Raw genomic sequence first — 27,177 nt, forward strand, 5'->3', positions numbered from 1 at the left:
ACGCAGACGGACGCAGGAAAAAGGTAAGGACGAGGGGCTCCGAGGGCAGAACCGGGGAAAAAAATAATCACTGAAAAAAAAAAAAAAAAGATATATTATTTGAGATTATTTCGGGGGGAAGCGCTGGGCGCTATAATTTGAAAGCTGGGAGATCAGCGTTGTTTACTTCGGGCTGAGTGGGAAGGAGCTTCATGCGACCTCCTTCCGCATTGCAGATTTATAAACGATGAAGACGGGAAATAAACTATAAACGATATATAAATTTTTTCCATGTGTCGTGTCGGATGCGGAGTGATGCGATAGCTGCCTCATAGTTGTAGCGTTAAGATGCTGCACCTGCACATCCCGGAAGGCATGATCGGATTATTGGCTGTGCATGTTTAATCTGTCCATATGTTTAGTAGTTATATACTTTGGATTTTTTTCTTTTTTAAATATAGCAATAATCAAAACGAGCCAGAGGCCACCGTCTCGCAGCGGCGGCAAATACCGACGATTAATCAAAGTGCTGCCTGCCTTGCAGCCAGGGGATCAAGACGTCTGTAAACACTGGCATACGGAGGAACTGAAAATGCATCTCCCGGCGCTGCTGCTGCTGATTGATGCATAAGGTTCGGCTCTGCTGTCATGTTTCCCCTCGCACTGAGCCGTGGTGTCTGCGGACGGGCCCTTTGCGTCGGGGGTTCAGTCATAATGTGAGGTTCTGCTGATAAGGGGGGGTTATGGGCGCGTCCTCCTGCTACGTGTTGGTCAAGTCGCTCCTGACCGGAGATGTCCGGTGGCTCTCTTGGAGTCAACTTGGGTGTGTGATGTCAAATCAGAATTAGTGCTGTGACTGAGGTTTTCAAACATGGATCCCCAACGAAAGGGAAATGACACGTTCAGAGCGTCTCTAAAAAGTTAATTTATTCCAGTAGCTCAGCTGAAAAAAAAAAAAAAAAAAAAACCGCTTAGATTCATTTATGTCGAGCCTTCAGCTGTTTACTTTGAGCATTGCTCACAGATAAGCAAATTACAGTAGACCAAATGGATTTTCACTACAGAAATGTTTGCCTGAATAATGCAGGGTAAATGCACACGGTGCTTATAGTCAGGACTTGCTTTGATAAATGAAGGTGTTGATCAGCTGATATGTCTGCGTATAAAGAGCTGTCCCCAGCTGAACGTCCCCAAAGTAAACATACTTTTCTCCACATTATCTCAGCGTCCCATTCCTTTTACTTGTGCATGTGGTGTTCTTTTTTCTACCGCACTTCTTCCTTCCACTCAACTTTCTGGGCAGCTTCTTTGTCAGTGACCGTTTGGTTTGAAAGTTGTCCAGTTAGCGGTCTTGTCCGTACTTCGTAATTTAACAATTCTATGTAAAGCCTTTTTACTTTCTTGTGTAATATCCTAAATGTCAGAGAAACAGATTTGGGGGTTTTAATTAGTTGTGAGCAATAATAATAATAATAATAATAATAATAATAATAATAATAATAATAATAATAATAAAAGACGATATCTACTGAAAAAAATACATTTTCTATAATTTCCTAACATTTTGAGATTCGCCTGAACTTTATTTTATCTTTTGCATTTAAAGGTACATTAATGGACCCCACTTCTGATCATGCGTGATTTGTTCTTTTGTTCTGTTTACAAAAATGATTTTAAAACGAGCATCGTGTGACATTTTCTTGATCTTTTTATTATTTCTATTGTTTTTTTGGTTGCTCTGATACATTCAGGAAAGGGCAGTCTATGCAAATTCAAGTGCATTATGTGCTTTCAATTCTCAACCTTCTCGCCTTCAAAAATAGCACAAATTCTCATCATATTTTTATATTCGGCTCACATTCTAAGCGTCTGTGGATCGCCTGGGAATTCAAGTAAGAAACGTGTCTAAAGCAGGAAAAGGGCCACTAGACGCTAACAAAACGTTGCCTGGTGGATTCATTTTCACTTTGTGGTGTAAATATTTTACTATGCAGCTGCATGTGCAGGTTGTTGATCATGTTGGAAAATTGGTCAGAAGATGATATTTAACAGAGACCTCTGAAAAAAATAGAGATTCTACTTTTGTTAGATCAACATATGCCTGACTGTTCAGCACAGGAGCGGCTGCAACACAAGCATGAAGCACGAGAAGATTTAACTTCTTCTGGTGGCAGAAGTTTAATCTTGACTGTTTAACATATTTTTTGCAGTGACTGTTTTCCTACACCATCCTAGTATAGGCTTGGACCCGTTTTTCGACTTCAGAACTGCTTTAATTCTTCACGGCCTGGGTCCATCACAGCTCTCGGAAGCATTCAGGTCCATGTTTACAAGGCAGCATCGTAGATTAGACAGCATTTGCAGATTTGTTGGTTGGACAGTTTTCACCCTAAAGATAACCTGAGAACTGGTGAATGTGGGTTCGATTGGAGTACAGTTCCTGCTTGTACTATGTTTGTGGACGTGGTCAACAAGAAAACCTGGACGTGCTGTGGGAGTTTATCTAAGCTGGATCTTAGAGTCCTGAAATGGTCTAGGAAAACATCCCTCACACCTTTTCACCACGGCAACCAGCTGAAATCGTTGATGCAAGGCAACGTTGACCAAGCCGTCTGCTCCGAAATTTGACTACTCCTACATTTAGAAGTAGTCAAAGTAGAAGCAGCTGTAACCAACAATCTTGGTTATAATGATTGTTGTTGACAGTCACTTTCTTTCCCTTCCTTCTCCGTTTTGATGGCTCGGTTTGAACCGCAGACGTTAGCCACCTACACTATGACTTAGCTGACTAAATGCGCTGAGTTGTGGCCCGGTGACTGATTTACAAGAAACTCAACAGATGTAACCATGGTTGAGAATTCAAAAATGTTTAATGAAGCGATATTTTGTTCCTCTTATCTGCATGACATTGTAATATCATCCTTAAAGTGTAGGAGGTCAAGCAGCACTTAGGAGGGCAGAACCATCTGTCACACTTCTGGAGCCCAGGCTCCCAGCAGGGAGACTTGTCTAAAATATCAGATCAACTTCTTTGTCAGCAATGCCGTCCACCCACCTGCAGGCTCTTCCCGTCATAGTCAGCTGCTGTAGTGGCAGGAATCCCAAACACCTCTCTGCACAGGCTTCAGAAGACATCTTGCATTATCCCCCTGAACTGAACGATACAACACCATCAGCGTGTCCAGTTGGATTTAGAAAATGTATTATGTAACTGGTCAAACGTAGCAGTCTCTTACTTGCAGGTTCACGTGTTACTGGCCGAAGTGGCTGGCTGTGTCCATCCTGTTAGCCACGGAGCCAACATTGGCAGGATGAAGCAACGGTGTGGTCAACAGTGCTGTAATTCCCGAGCTCGGTAAAAAAAAAAACAAACAAAAAAAGCAGCTTTGGCTGTGGTCAGTCAGATAGTCTGAAGCTGGATTTTTGCCAGTGAGGCTTCCAGAAGCTGATACTGGGATGAAGTACAGTCTTAGTTGTTGTGATGAGTCTTATTACAGACCAGAGAGCTGACATTTAAACCGACAGAACTTCCTGCTGAGGGGGGGTAATGAGCGTTTCTTGGTGATTTTTTTTTTTCATGTAATCAGTCAGAATGCATCAGCGTCTGCTGTGTACAGTTCCACAGGTCATTTCTTGTGTTGATGAGGGAGATGTTACAAGATCACTTTTTTTTTTGACTCTCAGCGTCTCGCAGCAACTCTTAGCAGTTTCGCCGAGAGAGTGAAGCGCCGGTGCACTTTTTGATTTCTGACCCAGATTCTCATGTTGGTTTTGTTTTCCCTTCAGAGTGGGTGTGAGATTTATGGCTGTGTAGGATTCTGGCTGAGTCTCCACCCGAATGTTGCAGAAACGCCAGAGGAAGCCCATCGTTGTCTGTTAGGTGAAGCGCTGTTTATAAATCTTGTAAGCTCAGCGATGGCTAATGCATCCCTGTGCCGGGCTGTGTGCACCCCGAGGACAGAAACACTGCTAAGTGAATGAAATTACTTTTCTAAGACACAAGCTAAGCCTCCACATGCAGCCTAGCTTTCTGCATTTTATCTCCTTATTGTGCTTTAAACTGTGGCCTCAGTTTTATATTCTTTTCTGGATGATCAGAACATTTTTATCCCACAAGTTGACACGAGGATGAAATGACTTGTGATGTAGTCTACATGCATCGTGTGCCTAACTGCGCTCTTTGACCGTCTCAGGCAGCGATTGTCCTTATTTTATTATTATTATTTTTTATCAGTTTGAAGACTTTTACTGCTGCTACGCTCTTTTCCATTTCTCTGAGACCTTTATTGACATTCTTAATTTAAGTTGCAAGCCTTGGACGATTGCCCCCTCAGGATTACAGCAATTTTAAACTCATTACAGCAGATTAGATTGATTTCTAGATGTCCTTCCAAGTGTTGGGTGAGGAATATCTTTGTACAAAGAGTCAAAGCAAAAATAGCCGAGATGAATTGTTACTTGAGATTTGAAAATGGTTTGGCATCGGTTTGGAAAGTGTGTTAGGCATTCTCCGTTACACTAAATGCAATTGCCTTCACACAGGAAGGAGTATAAGCACTTGCCTTGAGACGGCCTCTGCAGATGAACTACTTTATGCATAAACACATGCAGAAGGATGGGCTTTTATTATTGTCTGTGGAAGAGCTTCTTTGTGCCTGGCTTACAAAAAGTGTGTGTGTGTGGGGCGGGGATAGCAATGCTCTTGTGTTGATGCTTTAGATTGATTGCTCAGCAATTTACACACCAGCAATCAATAGCGAAATGCACTTATGGTACGGCTGAGAGACATGACGTCTGTGGTGTTTGCCCAGAGACAGACCCTCCTCCCACCCTCCTCTGTTCAGGCCTGAGAAGGAGAAAGAATCCCAGTCCTATAGTTGCTATTCGTGAGCAGAGTTTTCCAGCAGCCATGCCATTGTTTCTCCCACCGTGCGCGGCTTTATGCCGTCGACATGCATGCTTCTGCACGGTTCCCGGAGGCAAACAGAACTAACAGACAAAATCCTGATCAATTTGCATTTGTGTTTCCAACCTGTTGAGCTATCGTGTCTGATCTGAGCGGTGGTGTGAATTTAGCCGTGTAAATAATAGGGTTATTAGGGTACGTTCAACTCAGGAGGCAAGATAATGGACAATACCGGGTTCACAAGACAGAGAAGAGGCAGGATTTTAACTTGAATTTTTGAAAAACTTAAAAATCCCCATTACTTTTAAAAGTATTGTTTTCATAAACTGGGAAATGTGTTGTTGAGAGAATCTCTGCTCAGTGTATAAAACTGCAGTCCCAGCTTCGAACAGCGTCCTACTGACTAAAATAGTTGGAAATCCTCATGTTTTGATTGTATGTGAAGCCATGACATCGTTAGTTGATAATAGCTAGCAGGGGTTTTTCCGCACTGTTTGAATCTTTTCCGTTAAAATTTTCTTTTCTACCCGAAATGTTGCAGCACTTCGCTTAAAAGTTGCTCGTTTCTGCGTCAAACCATTTGTAACCGGGTGTTGTCAGCCGGGCGGTTCAGTCTTTTTAGTTGACTTTGTCAGCAAAACAGAGCGATTAAAAAAAAAACTCCACTTCCTGTCATATAAAAATAAGACACCAGACAAAGTTTGAACTCCTGTGAGGGCTAACTGTCCGGTTCGCTACCTTATCGAACCGGACGAGTCAGTCTGAGAACAGATCGTATAAAACTGGTGGCTTTTCGATGTGTAGCTTAGAGACCTTCAAGCACTCATTTTCCCCCAGTGCCGTCCTGCACAGTTCCCCCTCTAGGCATGCTTTCGTGTTGCACTGCAGTCTTGATTTTTGAAAGCTTATTTGCATGCAGGATATTGCTAACAATGTTGACTGTTATTTCAGGCAGCTGAAATAATGGAGCCGTCTTTGGGGGTTTATGACAAAACTGTTTGGCGAAACAGACTTTGGAAACAACCAGGTCTGATAATAAGTTACTGGATGAGTCTCACACTGAATACTGTGACTTTCAAAATTGTAGGCTCCTATTACTCGGTTAGTAAAAGCTGCTATTATTCACAGAATACACAACTAGTTATTGATCTAATCAGCAGTACCTATTGTGGGAGTCCAAACTATTTACTAAACATATTTTTTCTGCACTGACTTTTGTAATTTCTTAAATTGTTCATACTCTGTACATGGTTTATCAACCATCTCTTTGCGTGCATAAAATAAACGCATGGATGCTGATCTCATCTGTCATCTGGTTCAAATAAAGAACAGCATGTATGAAAACAGCGCATGGCCAAGAATAGAGTTATTTGATATCAGCTGCTGTTTCTTTTTTCTTTTTTTTTTTGGTCTATTTATAGTATTAAAGGTTCCAGGTGCAAAGAATAATAAAAAATGAATCTTTTTACTTGTAATAACATCAAAAATCCAACCAACACTCTAGAGTTAACCATAAATCTGATGTACTTTTTTTTTTCCCCCGTTTGCTAAGTCAGAGTGATTTAATCTCTTTAATACAGTGATAAGCATCCTCAGTGACTCATTCTGCTTCTCTGGTTTGTCTGTCTGCCAAAATGATGTCCCCTTGAAAATCAGGTTACTCGTTCTACATCACGATAAAGAGGTCAGGACAAGCAGTGATGTCTACCTCTGCCACTTAGAGAAGAAACAGGACGACACGGATCGATGCTATCGATGCGATATCAAAGATGGGGGAGAAGGTTCGGGGGCCGAGAGCAAGGATTTGACTCTATTGTTCCAAAAGAATAACCCAGACGAAGCTGAAAGTGAGATTTACCTTCTCTTAAAAAGTGATAGTGGTGAGTTTTATAATGCTATTTAAAATGCATTGTTGTGAGCAGTCAGTGTATTGTCTCTTTAACCTAACAAATAAAAAAAAAAAAAACAAGATTGATGCCAGAAGGAAATTAATGTAAGTGGAGGACATAAAATGTCTGTGCTGAAACATCTGGGGCAATTTGAGTTTAATTGCTTCAATCTAAACCATCTTCATTTTTTAAAGTCTTTAATAAGACTTCAGTTGTTGATTGCGGCTGAACTTGAGTCCCAGGAAGGATTGGATCCTGGTGTCAGGCGAATTTCTCTCTTCTTTCTTTAGACTTTATAATCAAAGTAAATCCTCTGGGATTTGTGGTCTCAATTAAAAGGACATGCAGATGTGCGGTTTTTCACGTTGGCATTAAGAGTATCAGTCTTTAACTATCTCAGAATATTTGTATTTTTATTTTTTTTTATCACTGTGCCAGTCCAGTCTGGTTTTGTTGAGCAGCAACAAAATCTTATTTTAGCTGCGCTATGAATGTAAAAGTTAAAGCGAGCGTTACTTGCTCATCAAACACCCAATCACGATTTAGTTATTATTAGTTGGTGCTTAACAGGCTAGTTTTAAATGGCGATAGCAAGCAGAAATGAGAGCGCTTCTCTTTTTTGAGGTTAACAAGTTCTTAGGACAATAACCATTGATTAAATACTCAGTTTTAAGTATCTAAATGTGACTGGGTCTTAATTAAACTACCCGTCCAAGTGTTAGATTGCCTCTTGAGCATTTATTTACCGTTTCACTGAGCAGAGATGTTGCGTCGCACCGAATGAACCAATTTCTTCGGCGGGAGACTGTGGAGCCATCTGTTTTTGCACCTCTGCAGGTGTGCTGATTCAGGACTTTCACTATGATGTTATTTGAAAATTAGCAAACTGTGTCTAATATGATCCCAAGGTTGGGGATGTAAATGCATGCAGTTGTTTCACAAAGGACTTCCGAGGAGCTTGATGCCTTACAGTGTAAAAAAAAAAAAAAAAAAAAGAAGCTGTAAAATCTAGATCCAATGTTGTCTAACTTTGAAAACGTAAGAGGTGACACTTGGTTTGTCTGTCTGTAGTCCGCTGACACATTTTGTATCAGTTGTTTGCACATATATAGTCATCATGTGTAGGCCTGTCACAATAACAGATTTTGATGGTCGATACATTGTCCCAGAAGTTATTGCGATAATCATTGTGTGTTTTGAGAGCCTTTTTAAAGTAACGTAATGTTAACGGCGTAATAATGCACACATTCTTAAAGATCAATAAGCTTTCAATTCTAACAAGCATTTAAAACTGGATCTGGAAGACATTTTAAATATCCAAATTACATAAACGAGACAAAAGTACCAGACTGAGGGATTTTGTCATCCGGTTTTTGGTAGAAAGACAAAAATGATAAGTTATGCAAATAGAGACGATTGAGCTTGTTTTTGTTGTGACAGGCCTGGTCTGTGACGGCGACCAACACAGGGTGTAAGATTCGTCCGCTGAGCGGTGTCAGATACGGCTCCGATGCGAAGTCAGATTTCTTTTAAGTCAAGTTTGATATTTAAAGCATTTTCATAACAACTGAAGGTTACAGCTGTTTGGTTGTGCTATAAAATGACACCATAATCCCGGAAAATACAGGTATGTCTCAGAGAGGGTTTTGTTTTTTCCCCCCTCTGAACCAACTTCTAAACACATCACTGATACAGAAAATAGTTTTTCACACAGCAGCAACTTTCCCACTGAGGAGCGTCGTTCACAGCGCCTTCCTACGGTGTGCTCAGTGATTGGAGAGAGGTGACCAGATGCAGAGACACTCAAAATTTAGATCTCTCTTTCTTTCCTATTTAAGCAAAAGAAAAAGAAAAAAAGAAAAAGAAAAAAAATGGCTTCTTTTGAACTGGTCTAGATTGTCCTGATTTTTTTTCTCCAAGGTATTCTGGTGACGACGTTCATGAGAACTGACATGTTTTTGACAGCTCAACTGTTGGGACAGGCATTTATGTTACCACCAACCTTTTGAATACAGCACTGTTTCGTTTTATGTATGTTTTAGTATTTAATCAATCTAGAAATGCTGCAGGTGCTAAAATGTTTTGAGAAAATTCCTCATTATAAGCTCATAAAAGCCGCTGCTGCCTTTGCTGTTACCTTTTAGTGCTTCGGACGAAGGAGCAGCCAATAAAAGGAACTATTACGGTTTGGCTACTTCTTTACCCTTCTTTTAAAATGAATATAAGCAGGTTCGAAAGAGAGTTTCCAAGTGGATCCGGGCTTTTTTATGGTGACTTTGCGCGTGGCCTGTTGCTGTGGCGCTGGGCGCATCTATAGATCTTAAAAACAGGCATTTATCCAGATATTTTGTCCTTATTCCAACTGACTATACGTCTCCTCGCGGTTCTGATTTAGAGATTCTGTTTTTAGAGTTTTCTCAGGCCTGCTACCTTCATAGCATATAAAGCGCAGTTATTAAGTCTCCAGCAGGGGGGATGTTAAATAATATAACAGGATAAGAGTCCACAGGGATTGTTACATTAATGAAAAGCATCCTTCCTTGGTGTTGTTGCTCCTCAAGCAGACTGATCCCTGCACTTCTGGGTGAGGACGGTGGAAGTTTGGGGAAGGGCTAATTGCCCAGAGGCGAAGTCTTCCTGCACATGGACAGAATACTGAGGAAGCAGGTTCTCTTGGGAGGCTTCATTATACATTTAGGGGAGTCCTGTTTTCCCTCTCTCTGGACAGCTGGGCAACTGAATTGTTTGTGGATCAATAGTTGAGCTTCCTATTTGCCTCCGTGCAGTAAGTGAAGTGTATTTAAATCCCATTATCTTTGGCAGAGATGCGGAAACAAAGCACTAAGGCCCCCAGTAAGTGCCGCAGCGATGACCATTATGCCGTGTTTAGCTGCTTAATGGTAAACACAGCATACCATTATGCAGGTATGCCGTGCAGACCCAACCCAAACATGGTTGGGTCTGACGTTGCGTGTTGAGATTTTCCTGCTGCTGCGTATTTGGCGAATGTCCCACGACGATCCGGGGTCTGATGTTTCTTAAATTCCTATTTGATTGCTGTCATTTCCTCCACATTGCAGCAACACGCAGCAGGATCAATTAAACATTATTAGCTTATGGTGTGATTGCCGGACGAGCTGGTTGTACATTAACGCGGCTTGACGACTGGAGTCTGGCTGAAGCTCTTGTGTGTTGAGCCAACACTTCATAGAAAAAAAATATAAAATAAACTTGGTTTTCGTTAGCAATGAAGCAAAGGCAGAGAGAGAAGCAAAATGGGGGGCGGGAAAAAAAGTGGGGGAGGAATGGTGGAGGCTTTGCTAAAAACAAAACTTTTGGAGCGCTCCCTTCATTCTTTAGATCAGCGTAACCACAAATAAAGGCTGGGAGCTGCCGTAGGGCTCGTTCTGGCCGGGAGCCGCCTCTGTCCTCTCCTGGCTCCTCCGCCGCTCTAACGGTGAATTCGTGTTTCGGTGGTCAGCCACTGAGCTCCTGGCTGCGTCTTGACATGAAGAGAGACCATTGAGGTGGTCGGCATTAGCATTCAGCTGAAGCAGGCATGACAAACAGGTTGGGTTTCAATCAGCAAACATGTTCTTTACTGGAGCTTTTCAAACGGCCTCAACTCGCTCCTTTTATTGCGTCGCTAATGAGCGTTGAAAAAGAGCATTTAGTGTACGCTTCCTCTGCAACAGTTTATAGCCGGTTTTGTTAAAAGGAAAGGTGTAAGGAGAAAGGGAATGCTTTGGCAGCTGGTGCGTCAGAAAAGGGCTAAAAACGAGCCAAAAAAACAAAAAACGTTTTCTGTCGTTAATTAAAACCTTTTTTAGCTTCAACTCAAGAATATAAAGGTCAGTTTATGACCTAAAAGTGTCCAATTAAAATTTTGGACAGAAAACCTGTTGTCACTGCCATGTTCTCAAAAAAACTGAAAACTTTGTGAAATTTTGTAATCTCATTAATTGCGAAACATTTGAAAGTGCTGGCTCTTAGATCTCACTAGATCTGGAGATCTAGTGACTGGTTCACTGTTGTCAGTTTTAAGATAAATTTAGGATTTATGTTATGCATGATATTTTTTTTATTTTTACTGTCTTATAAGATGTTTTATGTTGTTAAAGTCATATCTGTGGACGTGCACTGCAAATGAGCTATAAGGATTAATGTCACAGCGTTTAATATTTGCTTATGCTAAGCACTTGTCTCAATTAAACAACAAAGAAGAGGAAAAAGATGGAAGGTGGGGTTATTCAAGGAACCGTTACTCTTTTTAAAAAAAAACAAAAAAAACAAGTTCTTCCATTATGCGTTCAAGGAAGACACACTGCAATGCTCCTAATCCATTTTATGCTTAGCTCAAAATCCAACACAGCCTCCGACTTCCCCAGGAGTCATTCATTATAAAAGTACTGCCAGCACTCACATCACGGTCCCTAGGCTTGCAATTAAAAAGAAATTGGTCGATAGACCTTTTTTTTTTTTGCTGGCTCTATGAAATATTTGGAAAAAGTACCTTAATGCTGTTACTGTATAGATGACACTGCATGAGACAGCAGCTTTGTTGATACTGTGGAAACAAGCTCTTTTCAACTCTTATCAACATCTCACACGTCTCCCTGGAAAAGAGCGCCTCCACCGTCATCGGCTTTTCTGCTGATGTCATAACCTGCAGAGGAAACAAACAAACACACACACACACACGCACACAAAACAACAACATTGAGACGCGGTTTGGAACTGGATGACTTACTAACACATGTAGTTTAACCAAATTATTTCATGCATTTTGTCATCGATGGAAAAAAGTTCTTCAGACAAAAAAGAAAAAAAAAAACAATATGCAAATTCAGGTTTTTCATACAGTTTTGGTACATTTATACAAGAAACTATTTTCATCATCAATCTGGGAATCTGCAGCTTAACTAACATATTTTAATGTGCTGTGCAATTTACAGTGACAAATCTGTAAAATGATACAGAGTAAATCATATTTAACAATTTATGCTACTAATGGTGTTGGACACCATTATTTATGTTGTGTTGTAAATGCAAAGTATTTTGCAACTTATACAAAAACAGCCTCTTAAGCAAATGAGGAAAAATATGTTTATTCAGGTTTTATGTCATTTTGTGAAATAAAAATAGTAATAAAAAAAAACAACAACAAATGATTACAGTAATTTTACACTATTTCCATGCACTTAATTTTTCAGAAAAAAATTGGGACAACAAACAAACAAAAACAATCTGTCACAATATGCTGTAACTTTAAAGCGTCACATTTTCTGCTCATTCATCTTAAAGGTACACGAGGTGATGTAACGACCTGCTGACACCGGCACGACAGCGCACCACGGCTTCTGAAAAACTCAGCCGAAAAATGTCCCTGGACTAAAAGTTCACGTTTTGTGTCGCCGGTTCATTATTCTACGCTGAGTTTTCTGTCGGGGGCTAGTTGGGGGACGGGGACTGCCTGACTTTTGCCTGAGAAGGGAGCACTAATTAGGACCCAGATTTGGCTGAGTTCATGGCTGCAGGAGCTTCTACTGCAGTCCGCTAATTCATGCTGCTGACATTGTTCTCGTGATTTTACTTCGCAACAACACTACGCCCTAATAAAAGATCGGCTTTTTATTGAAAGGCCTGAGAAAACACAACATCCTGCCTTTGTGTCCATTATCTTTTTTTTTATTGCTGTTGTTGCAATTATCGTGAGTCAGACCGCTCGCTTTTGCGAGTAATCAGTGTGACGGGGAAAACACAGGGAGGACTGTGGACGCCAGCTTCTTAATTACGGATTTTTTCTTCTCTTTGTCTTGTTGTGGAGGAATTTATAAACGTGTAATAAAGACGCGGGGAAAGGTTGGTCCTATTAGAGCTCGTCTAGACCGGCGGAGGTGCCAGCGATTACAGCCACATACTCTTGTCAAGCTAACAATAGCAGGGCATGGAGGTGGCGGAGGCTGCACGTTTTAGAGCTCCTGCACTGTAACCCTGCCAGTTATCCAGACTGGTGTCATAGATGGATTATTTATAAGCAGAGGGCATCCAGAGGTGAATCTGACGGAGGGGAGAAGGAGCACTGAATCCTTTTCTTTCCTCTTGCTCTTTTCACACATGCAACCCCCCCACCCTACTCATCCGCCATGTATACACAGACTCTTATCTGCAACCCACAGCTCCACTCGTGCTGCACACACAGAGGACCACTGAGTGGAGGACAGTCGGAGTGAAGAGCAGAGTGTCACAGGACAGCAGGCACCCCCTCCCACCCACTCCCCCATAACATACTCACAAAAACACTCTCTTATATGCGCAATGGATGAAAAAAACGAGGAGGGAGTGAAGCTGCTCTTAAATCTTTGGAAATTGTGAACCAAAAATAATGCGAAACCAGAGGGAGGGGGGATGGGAGTAATTCTTGTTTGATAGACAGTAAAAGCACACTGTGATCCACGACTGTAATTTGTCCAAGTAGAATCATGTAACCATAATCTTCACTGAGCATTGACATAACCTTACAGTCTTAAGGTCGGCTTTTGTCAACAGCTTTTTTTTTTTTTAGAAATGTTGCGCTTCATGGTGACGGTAAAGTATGTTTTCCTTCCATTTCGCAATGATTTTAAAGGTATTTTGCAACATTTTGAAAAAAACTGAGACAGTCTATCCACCCTGTAGCCATGAATCATTATCAGTACGACTGGTGTGCTGTGTTCACTGGTAAAAAATAAAACAGGATTTTTGAGTTCCTGAACTAGTCCGATAAAGCTACAAATCAGCCACTTTCCCTCGCCACCATATCTCCGGTTTGGAAAAATTTCAGGCAAATTCTCGAAGATTGTAACTACGAAGAAATCATACCAATGTGTTAGTTTGAAAAGCAAACACATAAAAACACTTTCAACCATTTTCTTTTGCTATACCGGAGTGAATCGTGCAACCAAGAAGCGTGAGCTGTCTGACTCGTAGCACAACCCCTTGAACCGTGTCCAAGCAGCTTCCCGGCAGTGAGGAGATGATTTTCTTATGTAAAGTGATAATCTTGTTATCCCAAAACCAGAGAGCTTCCAAAGATCAGCAGGTCCTTAAATGACTTCGCTGAGTAATGTCATATTGAAGAGATTTATTTTTTTTTCCCCTGCCAGCATTTGTTTTCAGTGCCACGCTCTGCTTTTCTTTCCCTCTGTGGCTCTAACTGGGTCACCTGTTCTGTGTTCAGAGCCATGATCACAGTGTGGGACTTGGCCAGGAGACACGAGATGACTCAGGTCTTTGCTCAGACTGTTCTCATTGTGAGGCGGAGCACACGCTGCCGCTCAATAGGCCACCTGACTGTGGCCATGTGCTCGCTTGCTAAACACGAGCGACTTGTTCGGCTGACACGGACGCCCTGTTCCAGTGGCGTGCAGTTACCACGCGCATGCAGAGATTTAATACTGAAAAAAAAAAAAGAAAGAAATCCAGAAAAAGCGTAAAATTCATATGTTTATTTGGTGTCATTAAAATTTTCTAAGACCATATTCATGACTTTTTTTGGTCAGTAAACCACAGCGAAGAGAAGAATCATAGAACAAGGGTGAATATTGCTCCAGGAGTGCCTCAAAGGGAGATCACAAAAGAACCCAGAGCAAAAATCTAAAGCCCTGCTGGTCTCACTTACCTCAGTTAGAGGCAAACCAGCAAAGAGACTGGCTAAAAAAAAAAAAAAAAAAAAGGGAGGGCGGGGGATTCAATCGGGTAAATAACATCACAATAATAACAGTAAAAACATAGTAGATGTAGTGTAATAGTCTGGTCCTGCTAGTCAAAAATCCTGCAGAAAAATATCCCACAAGTAGTTTGTGACATTAAAGCTAAAATCACTCTTGGGTAACAGTAATTCAAAGCTGACCTCTGGATGACTCAGAAACCCTGCAGTGTGCCTAAATTTGACTTTTCTACTGAAAAAGATGTATTTATGTATTTTTTTTAATTCCCCTAAAGCATAGAACACGTAAATAACCGATTGCCACAGTTTGCTAATTTGTGTCAGCGTCAGAAGAAATCTGTTTGGAAGCGAATCCTTTTCCACAGCGCCGCAATAGTAACAAGATTTGGTTTCTAGCATTTAGATGCTGACAGCGAAATTCTTCTCAAAGGATATAAGAGCCAAATAAAAGGCGATTATTATCTTACACATAAATGCACCCAAATGAAATGACTGCTGAGCCTGCAGGGCCAAAAAGTAAGAGTGAGGCCTCCTGACGGGTTTGCATGAATATGCATGCGGCTTCTTAAAAGCACCACACGCACTAATACAGTGTGTCAGTCGATTGGTTCACAAAGCTGAGCTTTGTCGTGTCGGCTTTAAACTTTGGAGGCAGCGTCTCTTGTTTGAGCTCAGCCCTAAAGTGCCTCTGGAGAGATTTCAGAGATTTCTGATCTTCTTACACGAGGAGCGATATTTTGTGTTGGATACATTTGCTCTCCCGCCGCTTAATTACTTATTTATCAGTAAGATCATAGGGTGTCTGGAATCCCGCTCACCCTGGAAATGCGATATTTCATTTGGGATTCACTGAGCCGGAGTTACTTTAATGGTGCAGTTAGTAATAAGTTAGAAAAGTAAACAACTCGGCGTCTGCCATGTGCCTCAACGATTCTTAAAGCTCCATTTAATGTCTCCTTCCGACTCTCTCTCAGCGGTTCAGACATAGCAGGCGGTGCGTCTCCGTGCCAATGCTGTTTCGTAAGAGGCAGGAAAGGGATTTGTTTCTCTTTTTCCATGTTCCGAAATGAGTTTTCATCCTATCCACTTCTGCCTAGCTGGGGATTATTGAAATATAAAACAGAGGCAAGCAAACCTCTGCAGGGCTTGGGTATGTATTAAACTTAAAAACTGGTCAACACTGCTCTTGGCGAACAGGGCCGCTGCCGGGATTGAAGAAAAGGCATAATGAGGAGCCACAAAGGATTCATCAAGTTAAAATATTCCTCAGAGCAGATCAGGACGCCGCTCTCTGTTCGGCTAAAACTGCAAGGTTTCCATTCAAATCTACAAGTGAGGCAGTGAGGCGGGTTCCAGTTTATATAGGGAATAAATCGAAAGGCCAATGTTTATTTTGAGTCCTAATCAAATTCAAAAGGGCATTGCAGCATTCCCTGCAGTCAAAAGCACCTTGATTAGACTATTAGCCTACTAAATTGATTTGCAATGGCAAATTCGCCCTCATATCTGCTTGAAGGGCATTATTTTTTTTTCTTGCTTGAACTACATAAGTAATAAGTAGTATAAGTCGTAATGTAGTGTTTTGTTATATTGCAACCACCTTCCTGAATGTTTTATATGAATTTTAAGTGATTGGCCAACAGAAATGAGTGCATATTTGCAAAGAGGCAGGGAAATGACATGGGACTTTCATTACTTATCTATTTAGTTTTTTTTTTTAAATCTGTGTAGATTGCATGCTGTGGGGGATGATACGCCAGCGACTGGAGTATGACTGGCGCTAAATACGTGGCAGTTCTTGAAGCACACCTGTTACAGACGCTTGGGACTGCAGTGGAGGTTCACCTTACAGCAGGGAGACAAAGCCGCAGCGAAGCTCTTATGTTAGAAAGACCTTGTCAAAGTCCAGACTAAATATGTGGAAAGATTTGAAAACTCGTGTGTATAGACGCCTTCCGCCGTTCAGATCGACCGCGCTTGAGTTATTTACCAAGAAGAAAGAGCCGAAATTTCAATTTCTGGACGTGTGGATGTGGTGGAGGCGTTTACGCTGGTAACGCATTGATCCAGGGAGTTTAAACTTGTTAAGCTTCATATTTCTGTATTGCTTAGTTTGGGGATTTTGTAAAATCCCATTGAAACCCATTGATGTTTGTGTAAGGTGACAAAAACGGGGGCAAAAGTTCAAAGGTTATGAATACTTGTGCGCTTCACGGTCATATCGTTCATTCTGTCTGATTCTGCCACATCCGCCCACACAGCTTCCCTTTCCCCGATTTGCTGGCTTTCAACGGGAAAAAGAAAAAAAAGCTGGACTGTTTGTTTGGCTGCGTGTCAAACCGCATCAGGGGAATGTACAGAATAAAGGTGTTTCTCACACACACACACACACACACACACACACACACACACACACACACACACACACACACACACACACACACACACACACACACACACACACACGTAAGGCTGGTAAATGTCCCTGTTAAAGACTCGTCTGCTCAAACGGCGCCTGCAGTCTGTTCAAACAGACCTCTGAGCGGATAATGAAGACAGTGCAGCCCAACGCTGAGATGTTGCCTGTGAAGAGGAAAAGAACGCTGCGTTCAGGCAGCTGGTAAAAGACGGCGTTTTCTGACATGAAGCTTTACTGCTTGGAAATAATTATCACTCTGCAGTTCTCCTTCCCGTTAGTTGTTGAGAGGAGGTATTAAGGTATTTAATACCAGAGCGAAATAGGAAGAAAGGAATGTCAAATTGTCTGAGCACGTACTAACGAAAACACGAGCCCTGGGTCACGTTGTGTGACCTTGTTTGCAAACGAACTGTGAGAGTTATTTTTTTCCACTCCACAAAGACAAAAAAAAACAAAAAAAAACTGGCTCTCTGGGCTCTAGATTGCCACAAGACATGGAAACATTTATTGTGCTGCACTTGCTGCGGGTTTCCATTGTTTCATTTCAGAGCGGGGTGTGTGTGTGTGTGTGTGTGTGGGGGTGTGTGTGTGTGTGTGTGTGTGTGAACTCTGTTGTATCAGAAATGTGGCGATTGCCATCGGGAATGCAGCCACATTGGTGATCAATTCTCATGAATACTGCATAAAACTGCGGATATAGATGCAACCTGCAAAGATAAAAAACAAAATGTAGAAAATGTTTACCTCTTTTAGGGGTTTATGTCAAAATAAGCAAAAATCAACAAGAAAGAAAATGTACAGTTTCAAAAAAATATCATCAATTGAGTTAATCATGTCATCTATATCCTATAAGAATGCCTTTGCAGAGTTTATTCTTTCCAAATATAAATTAATTTTGAAACATGTAGCATGCAATTCTTGTAAAGAAGAAATTTAAGCTATTTGCCTTTATATTATTATTTTTTTAAAATAATAGTTTTTTTTTCCAAGACATATTTCATCTTGTCTCTTCGCATCAAGTTTCCCTCTTTACATTCCGTTTTGTTCAGCGAGCATGAAATTTGTCCCATTTAACAATGCTCTCCCACGTCTTTCAGGACGCAACATCTCTGCAAGTGCCACAGAACAACCCACTGACCCTTCCTTTAATAGCTGCTAACTCTATTAAAGGTGCCGCTTTAAGTGAGCAGCAGATTGCCGCTCGCATTTCGGGTTTATCTCTATTGTGCCGAGCATTGTGATGTGCTGTAGCCCTGAAGGGGAAAAGCAATTGTTGACCCTGTCCTAAAAAGAACAGCATTATGAGCACGACATACATCAGTCATTGTAAGGCCGGCCTGACCTATAAGTAAAGGAACTGGTCAAAGGAGGTCAGAGCAAAGGGCGGATATCTTTTTAAATTAGCCTAAATGGGGCATCCAGATATGAGACATGAGTCAGACTGTTGCAGACTAAACCAAGCAGAAGGAGCTTCACAGTATCAAAGCTTTTAGCTCTTGCACAGTCTCGTTGTGTTCACAACCAAAAACTGAATTTGTGGCGCTATGACATCAGGAACTAGAACATTTGTGAACAAATTTAAATGGGGCCTGCGTTGGTTGGAACCAAACGTTCTGACGCTAAAAATTAGCATCAATGCTAAAGTAAGCTACAAAGTACTCAATAGCATGTGGAGAGTCACAAGCATGTTGAGTAACATGGGCTTACTCCATTCAGTATGTTAAAATTAGTGTATAAGTTAAAAATTAGCCACAATGCTAATGTTAGCCTAAATGCTGCGAGTGGCATGTGGGGCATAACTAGCATGTTGTCTTACATTGACTTACTCTATTCACTGTCCTAAACGTGGCTAATAAATAAACAAAATAGCTAAAAAGCTTATTTTAGGGTAAAGGCTACTGTTAATGTGGGCAGTAGCTACATTAGCAATGTTTGTGCTAATGTTAATGCACTGCCTTCTGGTTTTTATTTTTGCAAAAGTAAAGATCAGATATTACTTGGTGACACTTGGCTACCAGAAAATGCACTCATCTCTTAGCAGCAGATTAATAAACAAATATTGTTATTGATCAAAAAACATAAGATTTCGTCTGCTCTTTTGAAATATTACTCATCTTACACTACTTACTACTTAACAAGAACTGTGCAGTGAAATTGGCAGAAAAGATACTATACATTATAAAATGTCATAGAGGGGGAACATATTATTTCAGGTGGCTACAATATATGGTTCCCCCCTCATAACTTTGGCAAATAATGAGCAAATGTAACCACAGTCACAGGATTTGTTGTTGATGAATAGAGGAATAAACACAGTTAAAGACGTTCTGGTAAGTTAATTTGTTCCCATGTTACAGATGGGGAACGGATTATTTCAGACAGCTAAAATATTTGGTTCCCCCATCATATCTTTGTTAAATAAAGAGCAAATGTTTTCAAACTTACATGATTTATTTTTGATGATGAAAGGAATAAACAGATTATTTTAGGCAGCTGAAATATCCATTCTCTCCTCTCCTCCCCCCATAACCTTGGGAAATAAAGAGCAAATGTTTCCAAATTCTCAAAAATAGTTATGTGTAGTAGCATGTAGTATTCTAGAAATTTCCTTAACCCAGTAATCTGTCATATTTTACATTAGAACAGGATTTACCAGAAAGTCTACACTCTTATTTACCCTGTATTTTCCGTGTAAACTAGAACTACAATACATCGATGCATCAACATCGAGGTTTTCTCAGAGTTTCAGCTTTTCCTACCCAAAAAGTCACACAGACGTACGATAGCGCACCCCAGGAAAAAAACAGACAAGCGACCACCAGGAAAATGAAAAATATGCCAAAAGTACTTATTGTTGGAGATGAGGCAGTAAAGGGAATCAGTCACGTTTGCAATCCCAAGAAAACGAGAGAGATTTCTTTTCCTGGTGACGCTGTATCTGATTTAACTCGCAAAGTACTCTCTCTAACCAGACAGCCAAATATTGAGACTCTAGTTGTGCATGTTAGACCCAACGATCTGGCAAAGCAAAAATCCGAGATTCTGATAAAGGACTTTAATATTCTTCTGAACACTATGGGGAGACGAAAAACACTCCAGGCTGGACATGATAAACAAATGGCAGATTAAAACCTGCTCTTCCAGCTCAGTGACCTTCATCGATAACCTCTGGATCTATTGGCAGCACTTTCACCTTTTAGGAAGAAGAGCTGATTTATACTTCATGGCAGTTTGTTACCAGAAATAAACGCTCATCTCTTAACACTTAACATGTTTTAATACCACAAAAAAGGTATCAAAACGTGCGGCTCGATCTCGGGAAGAGTGCTATTATTTTTTTATATGGAATCACAGTTACCACGGCGACGTAAATAGCGACAAATGAGCAAAATTTCCAAAATCATCAATCACTCAACCAATGTTTGTCCTATCAAAAGATTCATCCTCTCAAGCTGAATCTTTGCAGCTCCTGCAGAGTTGCCATTGTCCTCTGGACTGCTTTACTGATTTTTTATTTTTTTTGGCTCTGTTTTGTTTTGCTTGTCAGTTTTTGTGCATCTCTTGGCAGGTTTGCAGTTGTGCCACACCCTGTGCTATTGTGGTTCTTGATCTTCATGATGCTTTTTTTATTTACAACATTCAGAGGTCTTTCTAGATAAGCTAAATCAGTTTGTGGATTTTTATTTAAGAGCATCAGAGCAAAGGTGGGCAAGAAACAAATGCCCGCCATGATTTTTAGAATTTTACTTCCAAATCTAAGAACTATTCACACTACATCGTGTTGTTCTGTCACCCGGTTTCCCCATAAAATATTCTGAAGTTTGTGGGTTACAAAATGTGACTGGGACTGTGCAGAGCTCTTTAGTGAGCCGTTTGATCCAAAACAAGGTTGTTGTTGACTTGTGATTTTCAAATTCAGACCATGCGCTTCTGAATGACATTGATATGCGACAAAACTACAGGCACGACTTGCTGTTCTAGCCCTTAACTTTCGTTGCTTACTGTTTCATGATGGCTAGCAGATAAACCTCTGGACATCATTCAGCTCTAAATCAACAAATCCAGTTGGACAGGGCAGACAGCAGATGACAGAAAAAGATGAACCAGCTTCCTGAGGGGGGGGGGAAGGAGAAGATGCAGAAAGTCCAGTGAGACTCCAAACCCCCATTATCTATGCCTTGATGACTCCTCTGGTGCAGAAATCAATAGTGTGCGACTGGCTCCGGGGGCACATGCCGCGGCAAGAGGATGACATCGTTTCCAAAATATCCATTATGGATGAAAGGACGGAAAATCAGTATAAAGAGATAAAGAGAGATAACGGGAAAAAAGCAAGGGATGTAAAGGAGTGACAGATATGTGCCACATTTTTCTATTTCAACTTCATCCTGTTTGCTTGTTTCTAGCAGAGTTTGTAACTCCAATATTTCCAGTTGTGGAAACACAACTTTCATCCTTGCTTTTTTTTTTTGGTTTTACTGTGCAGCTCATTCCCATGTCAGTATCTCTGTGTCCTCCTGGGCCACTGCTTATTATCACTCTTCATGTCTCTGTAAACACTCATATGCCGCCCCCCTCCCCCTGTTGCTGTTCCCATGCTTTCTTTCATCCTCCGGCTTCTTCTGCGTTTTTGTGAGGTCACAGCTGGGAAGCCCTGTGATTTGACAGCCCCGTGTTTACGTGAGCTTGCGTTAGTGTGTGTGCATACATGTGTAGACGCGATAGAAGGACGCAGGACGCCATGGCAGCAGCTGCTAGCAGTTTATCCTCAGGCACGCTCGTGCAGAGAGAAATGCAGCTGATGCGAACGCCGTCGACACAACGCTAAGGAGACTGCAGATGTTTGTGGGTGTGTTCACCTCAGGTTTGTATTAGCTTTAGTTTGGTGTGGGTGCATGTGTGTGTGTGTGTGTGTGCAGAGAGCAGCCAGAGTTGAGGGAGAAAGTTGAGAAGTTTGTTTGCTGTTCTGCGGTTATTGTCAGAGTGTGTGTTTGAGTGTTTCGCTCCACTCAGCCCTGCTGGCTCTGGGATTCTGTCCTTTGCAGAGAGAGAAGCTCATTATCTGTCCCAGAATGAAGCATCCTACCCAAAACTGCAGAGCTGCACATTCGGAGGAAGGAGAAACCTACTGAAGCATTATGTGTGTCCAGCTGCATCTGTGTTTGCAGCGACTATAAATTGTTCACTCTCAGAAAATGTCGGATTTGTATCACAGTGTCTGTGTCTGTAATCAATTGAAGTCAGCGTGCAAAAACCTGCTCTGAGTCTTGACAGTTATTTTTTTTTTCTTGTGATAGGTTGAGCTTTGAGGTCCAAAAATTCAGGGATTTTAGCCTGGTTGAAAAATCATTTAGACCCTTAATTGCGAATCGCTAAAATCCATTTTAGAGAAAGACAACTCAAACAACATTTTTACAGAAGCGAAGTATCTAAAGACAAAAATACATTGACGTTGAAATTTTAGAGATTGGCCAAGTCAAAGTCCTGAACACAATCCCAGTTTCGGAGGAAGAATCTAACATTTAACATAAACCTGTAAGCTGAAAATGTATGAATCAATGTGTGGGAATGTAATGCAAGACTGCAGCTGACCAACACTAAAGTTTATTTAGTTGATGTTTTTAGTGGAATAAATGATTGAGGGTCGCTGATATCTAAGCTTAAATAACTTAGATATTTGATTTGTGCATGCCTGATGAAGGATTTTCGAACTTCCCTTGCTACGGCAGATTCATGCCTTCCAGCCTGTTTAACAGTGAGTCCAGTGTGCTATGAATGTACCTGCCTCTCTTACCAGCAGTGGTATTGTGATAAAGTGAAAGTGATCGTTAATGTCAGTCAACGTTATGAAGCATCAGTTGTTACAGGCCTTCCATTAATGTGGAATTCAGAACCAGAACGATGAATATGATTCAGGAGCGTTTAATGCTCTTAACTGCTTGGGAAACAGGAAGAGCTTTTTCCCAGAACCGTTTAGCTGCAACAAGAGTCATATTCCACAACCACATCACTATTTTGTATTCGTAAAAGTTTAATGATAGTTGCTAAACCTGAAACTACTTGGCTATTGATTTGTTGAATTATTTCCACTGGACTGCATAAATTACACATAATTTAGGGTAAGTTGGAATCGGGGGAGGGGGGACAATGTAAACAGATTTCTCAGGGACGCACTTGTGGAATTGAAGGAAGTCGGCATTTTCGAGAGACTGAGATGAATATGGAGATGACCGTCTCTTTACAACCAACAAACAACTTCGTCACGCATGCCTTTCTTGAGACAACATAATTTCACACTCGCCTAGATGCGGCAGCGTTTCTGCTCGACTGTTTTCACAGAGACTTAAAATCTAATTATTACTCTAAACGCTCAAATGATCATTGAAGCAGATTTGCTTCGTGATGCGTTTTGAAGAATGATACAACAAACTGCGGCGTGTCCAGCCTTAAAGCCATCATCCCACCCCCCCACACTTTGCGCTAATCATTTGCCATGTTGTTCAGCCCAGCTGTGCAGAGGTTGGACATGGACAAGGCTTTGTACTTTCCCTTCCCCCTTTATGTGGCACTTCAGTGTGGCTATATCCACACTCAGCCTCCGGTTGGACGTCTCGTCTCGAACAAACCCCAACCCACCTCACAATGTATAGAGCAGCAGTATCTATCGATATCGATGCCACACGTTGTTGATAGTTAGTAAAACTGGTGATAAATTACCTGTAATTTTTGTCCGTTATCTTTTCTTTTTGCACCTCTTTTGTCTTTGTCGCACTAAAAACAAGTCTCCCGACGGGAGCTAAATGTCGCTCAGGGTGCCCTGCTTTTACCCAAACCTCTCAGCACATGCACATGCACACAAGAGCTCTTTTGGGTGCCTTGGGTGCAATTTGGTCTCTTCTCTTAAGTCAACCCCTTGGCTCATTGTGCCTCTGCTCTCTTCGGCTGACTCACTGAGCAGTAATAAAAGGCTGAAAGAACAATCAGCTCTGCACTATCAAGAGCCATTTACTTTGCTCTTAATCAACGCATGTCAAGAAAGTTTTATATATATATATGTATGTATATCTTTGAAAAAAAAGAAAGCAAAAGGAAAAACATGTTATTTACATTAAATGATCCAAATGTTAACGAAAGGCAAAAGAAGGAGGAATGAATGAATGAAGCTGTTTGTGTTACAAACACGAGTCACCAGGTGCTTTTTATGTTCCTCATTTTTTTTATGCATCCAGCCACCTTATTATGCTGCTGATATGGAGAATCTTATCAAGCATGATCAAAGCGAACGGGAACTGTGAGCTCGGCAGGTTTGAGAAGCAACGGCACAAATTAAAAATTAGACGAGACATTGACGGCATCACCGCAGCTGCTTTCTGCTTCTTACGTGGAATTAGTTCGGAGTAATTTGCAAAGTTGTCCGCATGATCAGTCATCTGCCGATTATAATGAGCAGGAAAGAAAAAAAAAAACTCAAGAAAACTGATTTTTAAATTACTATTCTGGTCCTAATTTCATTCCTCAGTCACAAATTAGAATACTATTAGTCTACTGAACTAAAAAAAAAACATGAAGAAACAAGAAACTTGTCGTTTGCATTAAGTGGTTGTCTGCCTTTCCAAAGGAAGTAATTGACTGAAAAACCTGTTTTTAAATTAATACTAAAAAACCCCCCAACATTTTCAGCTTTGATATGTTGGAGCTTCAGCTGAAGCGACTTTTCTTTCTTTGGGAAAACAGTCTTTTTTCTTCAAATACGGCTGATTTAGATGTACCTAGAGTTACAAACATGCAAACAGACGTCAGACTGACCGTAGTGTAACCGTACTGCAGCTCTTGCTTCAGATTAAAACGAGAAATCTGAGCTTCTACTTTAGGATTAGAGGAATTGTGCTGAGTCAGAAATCCTGAATACCTCAGGTAGAAATAAAATGACAAATAAAGCCAGTTATTCTTTTACGCTCTATCCTTACACTCTTTGAGCTGCTACATGCCGTTAGCTTCCTGAGCGTTTGCTCTGGTTTTGATTAGCCACCAAGCTCATACTCTCTGAATAACAGCAGAGCGCCTGATAAATGGGAGATTTTTCTACTTCTTTGCATAATTCTGCTGCCTTGTTGATCTAAGTTGAAGCCGTCAGATTAGATTTGCTCCCGAGCACCAACTACAAATCTCTTGACCTCATCCATTAGCCTAAATGACTCAAAGGTTAAGTGCGGACATTTGGAGGCGGCTGATTTCATTGAGTACGTCCTGGCATCGGTCCAGCGTCTTTACCTCCTCGCAAAAAACGCTCTCCCGTAGCCTCTCCATGTCTGCCGATATTTGAAATCGCTTTGTGGTGAGTGACGAATGATGCTAAATCCTCACACAGAAATGTCGTCATTCACGTCTCACATTCTGTCGGTTTTACATAATGTAATCAGGCGTCATCAGTGTAACAAGGCCAGTTAGGATTCATGTCTTCCGTGGATGCAGTGACAATTAGAAAAGAGCTGTGAACTTTACTGCCTTTAATGTAGATGTAATGTAGATCTCACTCAATCTGTGCTACACCTACTCAGCATCTTTATTTCTGCAGCTCAGAGGCTCCCAAATAGAGCGGAAGCCTCCTGCATCTGATTCCCTGCCATAGACTCAGTAAAAAAGAAAAAAAAAAAAACACACACACACGCACACACACATAAACAACCTTCACCTGGGAATAACTGAATAAAATCATCTTTTGCTGTTTACTCATGGGTAAGTCGTGCTGAGAAGCTTTACGCATGCCGTCCTCCGCACTCCTTGTTTTCCGCTGTTCTCATCCTCTTTCATGTGGAGAAATTGCTGCGCGACTTGACAAACTTTTCAGGAAGCTGCCGTGTTTACTGTAAGTTTAACAGCAGCCTTTCTCCAAGCCTGGATGTGGCGCCAAAGCTGAAGTCAATTCAGACCCAGTCTGAGGAAAATACTGACGGAAAATCTTTGTAGTAGACATGCAAGCGAGAAGAGAGACCTGAATGCAAAGCGGCGCACTTGCATAAAACTGGTCGTTAATACATTTGATGTTCAGGGAAGTTCGGCTTATGAGCGATCCGTTTCAGTTTTGTGCGCAAATTATCGATTTGAACCGGAAGAAAGACATTTGATGAAGAGATACCTCACGCAAGTCACGGTGTAAAATTGTGGAACAATAAATTTGAATAAATGTGTCTTCTACTGTATTAGTACAAACAAGCTCAGAGACAACTGATTGATTTTTTTTGCACTAAAAATTATTTTGTATTTTAGAGTGTGAGAAAGACAGCCTGCTTAAACAACAACGATACCATATTATGCTTCTTATCGATGGAGGAACTCTGCTGGACAGAAGGTTTTCATGCAACATAAGCCCTCTTTGCAGAAATAAGGATGATGACGATATAGCTGATAATATGGGCTTAAGATGGTGGTGAGAGTGGAGAAATCAGGTATGTGGCCCCCCATGTTTTCAGTTTGGTTGGGGGTGTCCCTGCGTGTGTGTGTGTGTGAGTGAGTGTGAGTATGACAGAAGGATTTAAGGGATTAAACCTCGGCCACAGCGAGACGACCCCTCTCTGGGGCATCCTCCCTGCAGGGAGGCTCGCTTACTGGTGTCCTATTTGCATGGCTCCCTGTCCTGCTCAGGGAATTGGCCTTTTTCCTTCCCCATCGTCCCTCCCTCCTGCTTTGCACCTTGAGAGATTGCTCCCATCCAGCAGCGCGGCTTTTTTTCTTCTTAGGCAGACAATAGAGAGGAGTATTTAGGACACTTGGCAGGAGGGGACGGAGGACACGGGCTGCTAAGGGCCTTTGCATGGTTTCCACGTCCATCTGCGCGAGACCGCCGGGACTTTGCCGATGCAAATTCACTTTAGCTGCTTTGGGTCGGGACCGCACAAGAGTTTCTGTTTGGTGATGACGAAGAAAAAAAAAAAAACACTGATGATGCTGCATAGTGGACTATTCACACCCTCAATTTTTATTTTGGAAGTATCACAAGAAACACAGCAGACAGGTCACGGGTGAAGCTTTGGAGAGGTTTTAAACAAAATCTGGTGATCAAACAACATTTCAAGCTTTAAACGGCCAAATGAAATGTGTTCGATAACCTTGATGTTTACCTCTTATTATTCACATTTAGTCGGTCAAAGTTGTTCATAGTTGCATTAATGAATTTAACAGTCTTCATGTTTCAAAGCAAAGTCGTGCCGCACTCATTTCTTGTCTTATTACTGGACAGTTTGGTCTGGTTAATATGTGATGTAGGATTTATACACTC

The 27,177-nt window shown here is 41.3% G+C and overlaps 1 protein-coding gene across 3 annotated transcripts in view; it reads left to right on the forward strand.

Moving 5' to 3' along the window:
- Positions 1–6: 6 nt before the first annotated feature.
- The window catches only part of cntn1a (contactin 1a), a 70,162-nt gene continuing 42,991 nt past the window's right edge, over positions 7–27,177 (forward strand). For 2 of the 3 annotated variants that reach the window (XM_016668755.1, XM_016668756.1), the window contains exon 1: positions 10,319–10,344. In XM_016668755.1, the coding sequence (XP_016524241.1) occupies positions 10,334–10,344 (11 nt within the window). In that variant the 5' untranslated portion in view covers positions 10,319–10,333. Of the gene's footprint in view, positions 24–10,318; positions 10,345–27,177 lie in introns of those variants that run through there. The other variant, XM_007546675.2, reaches the window with a different exon arrangement.

The sequence above is a fragment of the Poecilia formosa genome, unplaced genomic scaffold (genome assembly GCF_000485575.1).
Source record: "Poecilia formosa unplaced genomic scaffold, Poecilia_formosa-5.1.2 Scaffold17, whole genome shotgun sequence".
In the NCBI taxonomy this organism is placed as follows: Eukaryota; Metazoa; Chordata; class Actinopteri; order Cyprinodontiformes; family Poeciliidae; genus Poecilia; species Poecilia formosa.